The sequence below is a fragment of the Miscanthus floridulus genome, chromosome 8 (genome assembly GCF_019320115.1).
Source record: "Miscanthus floridulus cultivar M001 chromosome 8, ASM1932011v1, whole genome shotgun sequence".
Lineage (NCBI taxonomy): Eukaryota > Viridiplantae > Streptophyta > Magnoliopsida > Poales > Poaceae > Miscanthus > Miscanthus floridulus.
The window spans coordinates 14,468,762-14,482,547 of NC_089587.1; the positions used below are offsets into that span (position 1 = coordinate 14,468,762).

The window sequence follows — 13,786 nt, forward strand, 5'->3', positions numbered from 1 at the left end:
TAAAGTACTAGTGGCATAGGTTTGTATGACCTTGCTCCTAGAATTGGTTAGGTGAGCTCTAGTTAGCCCGACACCTTTGTTGCTTAATTAGTATCTTTGGAAGGTGTTAAAGAACATAGATAGAGGGGTGTAGTTTTGGCTAGACCGATAGTCTTAATTCCACACTTGTTTCGGTTAGCCGACGTAATTAATTTTAGAAAGGACTATTCATCCCCTCTAGTACACCATCTCGACCCTACAACCACTCGGCGTCCTATAGAAGGACCCAACTGGGACTCAACACAGGCGAGAGTGCATGCTGCTCCCCGAGACTGCAGGCGTACGTGCAAGTCAAAACCATGTGCGACAACACAAGCGATGCGAGGTTCCATCCTTGGACTATGGTGGACACCACGAGCGGATGGACAACCATAACAGTGTCTTTTGACAAATGTAGTGTCCATACAATGATACTATAGCGGCTCTATTCTACCTACTGAACTATTGTGCTACTATAGTGATGTAGCGACAGTATAGCACACTATTTTCTAGCATGCATGACTATGCTACGTCACTCTCCTCTCGTAAGAGAGTCGCTTGTGTTGTGGTCCATCAGGCCAATAAGTGGGGGCTGTCATGCTTGCTCGGAACATATGGCGTGTGAAATGAAATCCCTTCTTTACCAGGCAACATAACACATGTCAAGTACCAATAAGTAGACAGAGGAACATGCCTGAAGCAGTTGTAGTATGTGATGCTACTGCTGTACACGTGGGGGTTGTCGGTACAAACTAGCCTCTACTCACGGAAGGTTGTCGGTTCACAGTTCTCACTTCTCTCCCGATACCCTTGTACAGACGCGGCCCAAACGTCAAAACCCATGGGAATTGCTAACGGACCGCATTCCCGGACAAGGCCCATGAAGCACATCCATTTAATCTGTTGAGGCCCACAAGGCCCAGACCAGGCCGGATCTTCCCGTTCGCTTCCCCTCTTCGCCCTCCGCCTCAATTCAAAACCCGCTGCCTCCGCCACCGTCTCCCCTCGCCACCTCCAGCCCCTCCTCTCCTCTTTCCATTTCCGTTCCTCCGCGCCCCCGATCCCTAAACCCTACCTACCCCAAACCCTCGGCGGCGGCGGAGACTGTTGGGTTGGCATCGTCATGGGCTGCTTCATCTCCTGCTTCCGCGGCGGCTCCGATCCGTCCGGCGATCTCCGCGTGAGCAAATCCACCTGCGACCTCCTCGATTCCTCGCGTCTCTCAATTTTTTTCTTCCGGTTTGGATCTGGTGTGGGTGTTAGCGGCGAGATGTGATTCGGTTTGCCTGTTTGTTTTGATCAGGACCCGCTCGTGAGGGAGAGCCGCCTGGGGGACGCCTTCCTGAACGACGAGAAAAGTACGTTTGATATTTGAGAGCCATGCCAAATTTTAGTGTTCCAATTAGTTTTGAGGCCTGTTAGGAAATTCTTGGTTTTATCGTGCGATATTGTCCTTTTAGAGTTTGATGAAGCGACTGGAAAGCTGGATGCGGAGGCGGCTAATGGCCACGGAATCGACGAGGAGCTTCGGAGAGAGGTACCAACCACAACCAGTGTTCTCATCTGTGTAAAATTGTATTTAAGTAATTGAGTTTGGTCCTTACTGGAGGCGAGCAGTGACGAAAATTGAATCGGACAATCTCTTTACTGTTACCAACTGTTGTCCGATAGGTTTTAGGTGCACAATTCAGGTTTATGATGATGTTACAGCATGCTATACATCACCTGCACTAGAATGGCTACTACAAGCATTCCCTGCAAGGTGATTATCATGCAGAAGGTCCAAAGAAATGTGTGATTTAGGTTTAGCTAGTAGGTGACTATAGGTGGACCGAAGTTATGACCCATGTTTGACTCTTGATTGCTGATCACCATTTTTCTCATATTACTCCGTATGAGCTGCACCAAGAAGGCAACGCTTGCCGATAAAAAAACAGAATGTTTATGGTTTTTTTCCGAAACTGGAATTAGATTGTGCTACAGTTAAATTGCCACTGTGACCTGTGTAAATTAGTAGAAATGCAATTCTGTAATCTTTCTTTTACTTTTTTGACATGCATATAGAAACCCTGATCAAAACACTATTTTTAGTATAATCCCATCGTCTTAAGACATGCATATAGTAGGGCATGCTCCACTGGAGGTGATTGCCTCACGGCCTCACCATCCAAACGACCGGATATTTAAATATGCTAATTTTTCCATGTGTGCCTCCACCTATGTTCACAGTACATATTTGACGTGTTTGTTGCATATCAATACATATTTCCTTTTGAGAATACCTGTTCCAATATATATGTGAGGTAGGTACCCGAGATCTAATCGTATTGTTATCTTAAGATGATTTTGTCTACTGGTTGTAACTTGTGAGTAGTGAATTTGCGGCTTATGATTTTATAGGCAAAATACCTTTAAATGTTTATCAAAGATCAACTTTATTTATGTGTATATAGGTCAATATGCATTATTACTATTATCTTTCAGCTTTTGCAATTCTGTTGTATTTTGAAGCCTCATGAAAACTACTTCATATACACTACATGATAATGGCTAATCTCGTCAAAATGCGCTTTTATGGAATTCCATGACAACCAGGCCAATTATCTCAAATCATGTGGCACAATATCCCAAACCCCACCGGAGATTCTAGATTCAATCCCAATCAATTCAGAAGATGCTAAAGAGGTAAGAATCTTTTATCTGCAAGCTTGTCCTAAAATTCGCCATCTGAATTTTTTTTTTTTGGCTTACAGTGCGGTGACACACCAACCAGTGTGCAGCTGATGAAAGATGCAGTGCTACTTGAAGAAAACTCATCCGAATTGTAAGTAACCACTTCCATTCTTTTCATGAGTGGTTCCTTGTGGACTAGTATGTTTACTATGATTATAATTTGGTGCCTTTTGTATTTCAAATTTTCAATGCAGGCTTAACTCTGATGAGCATGATATATCGAGACATGAGCAGGACATTGATGAAGGTACTCTCAGGGTGGGATCAGAAACTCAGTCATCATTAGAGGACAAGCCTTTATATCACAATGTTAGAGATCAAAGCAGTGATTCTAATGATTCACCTTATCCAACCCCTCTGGTCCTCAGGGGTGACATTCAGACTCCTGGAACTTACTATACTGCTTATAAGGAGACTTCGAAGCCTGGAAAGCGTACGAGGGCTAGCAGACAGTTCATCTACCCTGTTCTGCGACCCATCGAGAACAAGATGCAGTGGATGGAACTAAAAGCTGAGTCTCCTGTGCTATCATCCAATCCTCCAAAAAGAAGGAATTTGAGCGCAGATTCCACCGAGATGGCTCAGCAGACGTTTGCTAGTTCTACCGTTACAGAGACAGAATCTTCAGAATATGTATCCTTCCCAATTTATGACAACTATGCAGCGCAGAATGAAGTGATGTCACCTGATGAACCCAAGGGTCAGAATGTCAACCAACTGCTGGATGAAGGTGAGGAGTCATCGAAGCAAAGTTCAGAATATGGGAAGCATAGAGTTACGAGCTTGTCTCATTGGCTGAAGCCACCATCCGCAGATGATGAGAGCAACAGCAGCCCTGATGATGGCAACGTTGGGAAGGAGACATGGTATGAGGCGAGCGTCTCTGATGTGCCTATCTTTCCTACATTTGGTTTGAACTGGGAAACCGACAATCCTACTCCTGTCTTGCCCAAGGCATGGGACGGCAATGGCATCCCAAATACCACAACCAAATATAAGGAGGTATATATGCTTTGCATCTGTTCTCTTGCCTTGCAAATTTTGCAGTTAGGTATGACTTGTGAGCGACACCTTTTATGCTAGTCTGATATTTCCCTGTTTTCAGGACCAGAAAGTCAGCTGGCACGCCACGCCCTTTGAAGAAAGGCTGCTGAAGGTTTTGTCCGACGAGAAACCTCGCCATGAAAGGTCTGTCTGTTACAACCCTGCTTATATCTCTGTCTGTACAAAGTGCTGTCTACGGTGTTCCAATTTTGAGTGTTCGTAATCTAGATGACTAGATGTTACTAGGCGCAGTTAGATCTGCTGGATGAAGTCACATAGGTTTACTAATACCTGCATGATGGTCCCTTTTCGCAGGAAAATCAGTGGGAAGCTTATCCACCTCGAGGAAAATGCCGAGTAGTGAGGGCCTTGCAAGTTGGAGACGCCCGCCCGTCCTGGCATCATGAACCATCTGAGAATGGTCCAGGTGTTGGCCAATCCACCATATGAACTCCCTCCTGAACCCGTTTGTGCCCGTTTTTCAACTGCATGCCGTCTGTAAATAGAGTTTTGAGTGTCTGATGAGATGCATTCTTTCAAACTCCATCATCCCGCTGTGTGAATCGGGGACCAGCCTTTGGCTGTCAACCGCGTGTAGTTTTGCCCGTCGATGAACTGGTTTGCTCTGTTGGGGGGCCCAAAACAGTGAATTATACTATGTATTTTGACCACACCAGCTTTGGATTGGCGTGTGTGGAGGTGTGGTGTCACCAGTAATAAAAGATAAAAGACAAGAAGAGTACTCAAAGACAAGCTTAGTGTCGTTTCTTCAGAAATTCTCCTATGCCCATCACTCACATTCAAAAACGTTGGGCGGTGGTTTTCGATGCCTCGCCGACCATCCATGTTTTTTTCGTTTGGCTCCATCTCTAGGCACTTCTGCAGTTTGGAATCCATGCCTGGCTTTGATTGCGCACTGCGCAGGGTCAGGTTCAGGAGTGTTGCTATCTTGGAGGCAACGAGAGGCGCAACTGCTGCTAAATAGCTGGAGCAGTGTCTCTTCTCCAGCAGCGGCAGCGCAGCAGAGAGCCTACCCTGAAGTCTGAGCGGCACTCACTGCAGATGAAGATGAACGCAGGCAGGCAACGCTGCAGCGGCGCCACACTGCGCGCTCACACGTCCGACGAAACCTGCTGTCCGCTCCCGGCAGCGCCGCCGACCTCGCCACTGGATGGATGGATGGATTCATGGATTGCCTAACCATGCCCGCGTTTCCGTCGACACGGCTAGAAAACACACCTTTCACCCACTTTGATTTTACCTTTAGTCTCGATATTTTTTGCATTCGGAACTAAAGGACTTTTTAGTTTCGGTTCATAATACCAACTGGGACTAAAAGTCATCTTTAGTCTCGGTTGGTGTCACCAACCCGGAGTAAAAATTCACCAACTTTTAATCCCGGTTGGTAACACCAACCGGGACTAAAGGGTGACCTTTTAGTCTCGGTTGGTGTCTTCAACCGGGACTAAAGGTCTTTTACCCGGGACTAAAGGTCTCTTACGAGTCTATTCAAAAGGAGAGCGCACATGACTCTATCACAAGTGGTGTGCAGTTAAGTTGGTAATATACCTATGCGCGAGAAGAGAGGTGTTGGGTTCGAATCTCACGTAGAGCAAGCGAGGCCTCGAGAATTTCCTTTATTTTTTTCTTCCATGGGTGACCTTTAGTCCCGGTTCCCAGACCCACTTTTTGTCTCAAGAATTTAGTCCCGGTTGAAAAAATCGGGACTAAAGAGCCTTCCCAACCAGGACTAAAATCCCGTTTCTCTGGTACTGCGAGTAGCAAGCACTCGCAACATGCGTTTCCTGTTCCACGCCTCGGCCGCAACCGCACGGTGGTGGCCCTGGCCCGTGGGCCGTGGCCGTGCCTGGTGCAGTGGTGCCTGCTGCGTCAGAGCCGCAGAGGGAGATGTTGGATCACAGGCTCACAGTACCTACCGCTACCGCGGCCTGGCGTTCTGGTCACAGGAAACTTCACGTCACGCCATGCCATGATGACATGATGTACCGCGAATCTACCTGCAGCGCCGCACCGCTGGCTGCATGTCAGGCTGCGTGTGAACTGAACCAAATCATCCTCTGGAAATGCAATAACGCCGCCGATCGCCGTCGCCCACAGCCACAGGCGGACCGGACCGGACAGGGGCACAGGGCACTGCCCACCACAGGCTTGGTGGTAGGCCAAGCTCCTCCCTCCGGTGTCCGATCGGTCCATCCGCCCCGACGATCGACGGTAGCTGGGGCCTTGAAGGCCGGCGTAAAGGCAGTGTCGTGTCCTCCTCCGGCGATCAGACGTCCAACAAAGGGCCATGCTGTGCGACTGCGACAGAGGTCGTCGACCATACGTCGATGGCAAGCTAGCTAGGGGTCACACGGGTGGCTGCTGCTGCCCGCCATGAACAAGAAGCCGCCTCCGTCATCGTTCCTGTCTGAAGGAGCTCAGCCTGCTGGCGGCGCTCCTCTTCGCCTGCTACTACGCCGGCTTAGGATGTTTGCTTACACCATCTAAAATTGTCTGTCCCATCGGATGTTTGATATATATATAGAGTATTAAATATAAACTATTTACGAAGCTAAATGTACAGATTGAGATTAATTTACGAGACAAATTTTTAAGCCTAATTAGTTCATGATTTAACAATGTGGTGCTACAGTAAACATATGCTAACGACGGATTAATTCGGCTTAATAATTTCATCTCGCGGATTACCGAGAACTTCTGTGATTTATTTTTTTATTACTATCCAAACACCCCATGTAGCACCCCATGTGACATCCGATGTGACACTTCTTAATCTTTAGTCCCTACATCCAAACACCACATTAGCCGCTTACAACCTGCGCGACCGCGCAGCAGAGCCCATGTTGCCAGCCTCGCCCACTCGCAGAGAGAAGAGGGGGCCATGGCCCCCCCTAAGAGCAAGTATAATAAGAGGTTGCAAGCAGGCTAAATGCCGAGGTGGAGAGAGGGAAGGAGAAAGAGAAGAAGCAGACTGTAAGCTTACGATCGTCTTGGACATAAGAACCGAAAAACTCTGCGAGAGAGACAAGTGGGCCATGTATTAATAGTGAAGATGCAACTACTATATGGGTGAGCCGAGAAGTATGCTGTAAGGATTCATACAGGCAACAGCCGGCTGTATTATTAACCTTGCTCTAACAATACATGCTGGTGCATTTATTGTATGTGGTTTTAACTCAAACTCAAACCAATTTGAAAATCCTTTTTGAAATGGATTAAAAAAATAGAAAAGAAAAAATGGAAATCTTTCTCCTCCCTCTCTTTCTCTTTCGGCCTACCGGTCCTTGCCCTCCGCCGCCCAAACCGACTCAGGACCATTCATCCGCGGCCTGCACTCGCTCCCCTCTCTCCCTCTGCTTATAAGGGACCCCACTTGCCAGCTCCATCTTCTACCTCAGAACCGCCTTCCTCCCTCTTCTTCTGCCTATAAGAGGCCGAGCAGCCCCAGGCATTCCCGGGTCACTGCTCTCGCCCAAGCCCTCGGTTTCCCATTCCAGTTGCTCGATGGCACGATCCACTCGGATGACGGAGAGTCATCGTTACGGTAGCGGTTCCGGCTGACAACACGCTGGTAGCCACTGTCGGAGACAAGGGATCGTTACGACAGCGGTTTCGGCCAACAACACGTGATAGCCGCTGGCGGAGACGAGGGGAGGCCAGCGGGGCCATGCCCCCCCAAATACAATATATATATATATATATATATATATATATATATATATATATATATATATATATATATATATATAGTAAATAGTCTGTGTTTATATTAAAAGAGTATAATAAAGAAAATCTTGTTATAATGCTTATTGATATCTTTTAGACAACAAAATCACACAGAATATAATTATAATAAAATATTTTGATTTATCTAAAATTTTGTTTGCCTACCGTATTATGATCTATCTATTAAATTTTTTTGGTTTATTAAAATACTTATACTTCATATGTTTTATTGAATGCGTATTTAAGTAGCAATAACAATTCGATGACCATCCCATTTTATTGTGAACCACATTATAAATATAGATGCTCACGTACATGCACGTACACATACTTCTATGATAAAACACACGTCCTACTTCATTATGAGCACTTTCAAAATACTAAGCTGATAGGTTTCAAGATTTATGAGTATTTATATGTGCTCTATTATCGATAGACATGGTCACCTACCACGGGTATAAGCAGTTCCGAAATACTAAGCTGATAGATTTCGATATTCATGTGTCATCACATGCGCCCCGCTGTCGATATACAAGATTATCTACTATGTGAAGAATAGCGAACATGGTTAAATCACCACATATACTAGAATATAAATCTAGAAAAAAATAAAAGTCTAACCCCGAGACAAAAATATAAACAAATAAGCTATACTCAATTCTTATATTTTTGAAATTCCTCGACCGGCGCCCTTACGCGTAATTCCCGGCTCCGTCGTTGCACGTTTTGTTTTTAATCTGGGTCACACGGGTTTTCACCGAGCGATGGAGACTTTTTTCACCGACCCACGACCCACCCCCGATCGCAGCCACGAATCATGATGGGAAGGATAGAAACGGAACGGCCAGGAACAGGACTGACACCCTCAGATCAAATCAGAGGACGGGACGGGCGAGGCCGCTGCGGACAAGGAGACGACGCAAAAGGGCAAGCGAGACGTGCCTGACTGCCTGATGCCTCGTTTCTCAGGGCGGTCCACGGTTGATTACCTTCATTCACTTGCATCTATGGTGCATCGTGTATATCGTACGATTCGTACGTGCATTATCTCAGTTGCCATCTTCATTTCTCCAGGTATTATTCGATCTTATTCTACATCGTCGTGCTTGCCTTAATAATAAGCTTATGACTTGACAAGCTTTTTCGCGTGTATCGTTATATTGACAGGCTTAAATAAATGGATATATATACTCCACAATCAGGCTGCTGCGTGCAAGAGTGTCCAATCCGACGAATCCGTTTACCAGATCGACGACGCCATCCACCTCCCTCCCTCCCCCCGCATGGCACGGGAAGGGCGGCGGCAGCCTCCCCTGGCCCCCAGCCGCGGGCGCGGTCACGTGCCCCGCATTGGCTGCCGTGGTGGCTGTCCCCGGCCACGGCGCGGCAACAACGGGCGTCGCCGGTTCCTGCCAGACGCGGCCTGGTCCCGGCGGTCCGCGCCGCTCCGCTGTTTGGTCCCTGCCTCCCTCTCTTCTGACCTCTCCCTGTTGTTTCGCTGCGCATATACAACCATACAGGTCACTATACTAGATATCATGTAGGACAGGCTGGAGCAGAGCAAGCTAACCTGCATGACAGTGTAGTGATGTCTTCGTTGTGCAATCCTGGAAACAAAAAAATCTGGGAGGTTTCACTATTTTGATACCTATTTAGCTAGATTATTTTACCTACAACCATGCCAAACCATGAGTGTGAGGTCATATATCAGGTAACACACTAGATTACCCTTCCTATTATACATTATGATGTGCCTGTAGGCAGAGAAAAAATTAGTTGTCCATGTAAATATTTCCTGAGAAAAAAAAGTCTTCGTACAGTGCTCTATTAATTTATCAACCATACAAATGTTTACATTTGAATAGTCAGGTGCTTCAGAGTGAAAGTATAACCTATTACTTGCCCACTTGAAAAGTCGTGGTTGTAGTGCTGGAGACATTGAATTCTTAGTTACTAAACCTTTCTGGATGTTAATGGTGTTCGACGAAGCTGTATTCTTATGATCATTTTTTGTGCCACTTGGATCTAATTGTTTACGCAAAAATATTATGACCTTCCAGTGCCTAATATAGGTCAGTTTGCTTTCCTCTTTCTTCTGACTGTTCACAACAAGTATACCCATAGTGTTCTAAGTATATTTGATCGACAGTGGTTTATTCCAACAGACAGCGATGGCTACTATATACTTTTTAGCCACATCGTTTGTACAAATTTTTTGGTCCTGATTCATGTAGGTTTCACCCGAGCTTGCTCCTATTCGTTTCGCCGAAATTTGGCTGCTGATGCTGATGCTAATTTATTGGGAGAGAAAAATACTGTTCATTCGCTGAAAAGTACTGCTGAAAAACAGGACGTATGGTTCCAATCTTTCAAAAAAAAAGTATATATAGTATATATAATACACAACGACAAAGATGTAGCCCTGCTTTCATGAGGGAAGTATATATAACCGGCCTGTTCGCTGGTTGGTTTCTGAATTGGTTTGGGCTGACTGATGCTGGTTTGTTATGAGAGAAAAACACTGTTGGTTGGCTGGTTTGAGCTGGCTAAAACTAACAAGCGAACAAGCTGAATGGCTGCATTCAGGCTCTCCAAATGTTTGAATTCATCGCTGAGGACACCTCTAGTTATTACTAGAGTGGAACAAAAGAATAGTAAGCTGCTGCCTGCTGGAGCGCTGGGACCCGATCGAGGTGTCCTCCTATTAGTGCCTGAATAATCCTGATCTCACGCCTTGTTTAGTTGTCAAATTTTAGATGTGCAAAGTTGGCAAATGTACTGTAGCGTCACTGTAGCATTTCGTTTGTATTTGGTAATAATTGTCCAACCGTTCACTAATTAGGCTCAAAATGTTCGTCTCGCAAAGTACAACCAAACTGTGCAATTAGTTTTTAATTTCGTCTACTTTTAGTATTCCATGCATGTACCGTAAGTTTGATGTGACAGAATCTTCTTTTTATGTAGTGCCAAAGTTAGGGGCTAAACAAGGCCTCACTCACCTTCTCAGCCGAGCCAATGCCGCAGAGCAAGCAGACAAACCACTGAACGTGGTAACAAACAGATAGCAACATGGCTTCGAGTCCAGCAGCAACTCAAACTGTCTTCAGACACTGCGTGCAGCTAGCAGTGTCGAGTGCGTGGACAGCAACAGCCTCACCGATACATATATGATGTGCTGATCAGAGCGAGTAGGCACATTGGTCTGCGAAATTGCGATGCGAGAGCCCTTGTCTGCTTGCTGCTTGTCCCGAGCTACCTATAGTAGCTTCACACGCTTCACAAGGACGAACTCGATCGCGTACACTGGTTTATTAATTAGTGACGGGTGCCATATACCCTCACATGTTTGTCGTTTGCGCGTGGCGTATCATTTGGCATGTATTACATCAATGTTAACATGAGCGCGTGCATTGTTTAGTTGAGTCGGTATGTGCGTACGTACGACGTACATGCATGCATCCACGCATGAATGGATCATGGATGCGTGCGCACCTGTGTTTAAATCTCTTTTGGAGAGATCCGTGTGTGTTCTAGACTACACTTCAGGTTGGCCATTATATATGTGGCGTTTGACGACGTTCAAGCTGCGCTAGCTACCTACCTTCTCGTGATGCTACAAGACACGCTGCTACACAAAAGATCTCTACGAAGAGAAAATCATCGTTTCGCTTGGAAACAAGGCATAAACGCTTAAGCCCCTGTAATCGATATAATTAAAATAAATTAGTTGGAAAACTATTAATATAAATTGAACAGTATTGTTCATGCAAACCTAATCCCTGTTTAGGAAATAAGTGATAGACCATGAAAACTAACTAACTAATTATTAATAGATCCATTGTTCATGCACTTAATTATCTTCCTAAAACAAAAATATTATGGATGTTGAGCAAAAAAAAAAAAACTAATTCTAGACGTAGGTCTATATTTAATGCCTAATTCAAAACCTAACTAATATAGACCGTAAAACTTAAGACATGGTCACTAAATAAGCCTACATTCTTGTTCTCCTACTGAATTTAACCTAGTACTTTCAAATTTTCATCTAGTTTGTTTCATAAATGCCTCAACCACCATGCGAGGGAGAGAGAGAGAGAGAGAGAGAGAGAGAGAGAGAGAGAGAGAGAGAGAGAGAGAGATTCAAAAACCTAATTAAGCAAGTAATCTACAACTAAACCTATAAAAAGATGTTAGGAATATCATTTACTTACCTTCAAGAGTTTCATCCTCCAAAGAAATCAAAAGCAAAACCTTCCTCTAAGAGATTTTTGTATTTTTTAGAAAGTTGACCAAGCTCCCCTATCTTTCTCCCTAGGGCTACAGTATTTGTCCTGAGGAGGAAGATTGGGGAGGCTAGAATGTCTACCGAAAACAGTAGTAGAGATGGTTGCAATAACATCCACATTTAGAAATGTATTTCTAGAGGTGCCTGCGAATCCCAGACATCTCTAAAAACAGTCTCCATTTTCTGAGGTGGCATTTCTAGCCGTCCTCTGAAAATGTATTTCTAGAGACGATTGAATTAGTGTGATCCGACATAGGACTCTCTAGGGGCAACTAGAATTTAGCCGCCTCTGCCCAAGAATGGTATCATTGCTAAAAATCGTTTATAGAGAGAGCCCCATATAGATCAGATCTTCATAAACTCATCTCCTCAAGTTATTTTCTTACAATCCCACACTTGCAAGTTTCATCTGTTTTCATATATTCTTCACATCTACATGGCACTTGCATGAATCTTCCATCTTTTGTGTGTCAACTTCGCCATTTCTCTCTCCTCTTGTATTAGTCATGCATAGACATCACAACATAATAAGCTTGTTAACCTCCAAGTGATAATATATAAGCATATGAAGAATTCGAGGATGTGTGCGCTTATTAGTATCATGCAAAGATGCGACAGCAGGAGTCATGTTAGACACATGAAAAATATTTTTACAAAAAACCTTACATGTGTAGTTTTAGGAAATTTTCTTGATTTCTTAGGTGAGTGTTTTTTTTCTTTTTCAGTACATGTCGTATTGCTAAAGTGTTATTGTTCTCGTGATGTATGCCATTATTGATCTTGGGCCTTGATCTTGGGCTTTGGGGTGTCTTTCTTAGAGGAGGAAGGAGGTAGGGGCAACCCTAGATGAGTGCTGTAAGGGAGTTGGGGTGTATTTTGGTGGGAGGGGGGCTCATGCCCCTTATCATTGGTGTTGGATTCTCCTTAGGATGATCGGAAGTAAGGGATATGCACTACAAAAAAAATCTAGGTTTGAAGACAAAATGATAATGTCATGGGAAATAAAGGATTTGCCATAAAATGAATCATATGACAAAGAATGGGAAGTTCTCATCGTGGGGAAGGTCATCATAGAAAGACCGTCGCTAAATGTACCTTGTGACGAAAAATGGAAAACCATCACATAATGTGAAAAAAACGGAAAACCGTCACATAATCTGTGCGCTCACTCTGCCCAAAGGCCGCAGTCACTTGGGGAGAGATGGGGAGCAGATGAAACAGGTCAACAGTCATGGGTCGGGTCCAGCTCCTATTGGGGAATATTGACGTTGGGGGGCATCATATTTGATAGTGATCCTCCACTGCCGTCACATAAAAACTCTAAATATCGTCATAAATTCGCTACCGTCAGCCGGCTATCTGGGATTTACATTTTATGACTGACCCGTGCTACCTTTATGTGACAAACTAAAATGTATCGTCATATATAGTTCTCATGGTTCTAAATTTATGACGTTATAGTCCTTTGCGTCATATTATGATATATTATATGACAATAATTTGTATCGTCTTGAGGATTATTGTCATAGAAGGAATGTTTTCTTGTAGTGATGACTCGAGCTTTGGGCTACATAGTAGCCGTGCACAGATAGTGGGAGAAAAGAGGGGCATACCTAACTATAGATCGATCAGAAAAGATTAGCATGCTCAGATTAATTAGCTATAGCGTTACTCTGAAGGCTCAAACTGAGTATGTGAGTTACGCAAGTAGGTGCACTTAGCTTGCTTCATGTTGCCTTCTTCAAGGGAGACCTCGTATCCTTATACGCACATGGCACATATACACTATACAGGGAAGCAAGATAAAACCAGTACCCCGGCTGATCATTACAATATATATAGAACCTAGAAGCTATTAAAAGTCAACTTCTCCTATATCTCAAGTGTCTAGATTTTTTTGTTGTTGTGTAAGCAACATGTAATTTTGTCATTGTTTGGTTATAGAAAAAAAATATAAAC

At 44.5% G+C, this 13,786-nt stretch overlaps 1 protein-coding gene across 3 annotated transcripts; it reads left to right on the plus strand.

The window, feature by feature from the left end:
• The first annotated feature begins 1,045 nt into the window (after positions 1-1,045).
• LOC136471171 (protein JASON-like) lies at positions 1,046-4,517 on the plus strand. 3 transcript variants are annotated; one of them, XM_066468905.1, is made up of 9 exons: positions 1,046-1,198; positions 1,322-1,376; positions 1,479-1,555; positions 2,614-2,703; positions 2,772-2,842; positions 2,946-3,481; positions 3,566-3,753; positions 3,857-3,939; positions 4,111-4,517. In XM_066468905.1, the coding sequence occupies exons 1-9, from the start codon at positions 1,142-1,144 to the stop codon at positions 4,154-4,156; spliced, it is 1,203 nt and encodes a 400-aa protein (XP_066325002.1). In that variant the 5' UTR covers positions 1,046-1,141; the 3' UTR covers positions 4,157-4,517. The 3 variants fall into 3 exon arrangements, with proteins under 3 accessions (XP_066325002.1, XP_066325000.1, XP_066325001.1); XM_066468903.1 differs by having other exon boundaries at positions 2,946-3,753; XM_066468904.1 differs by having other exon boundaries at positions 2,946-3,753; positions 3,863-3,939.
• Positions 4,518-13,786: the final 9,269 nt, after the last annotated feature.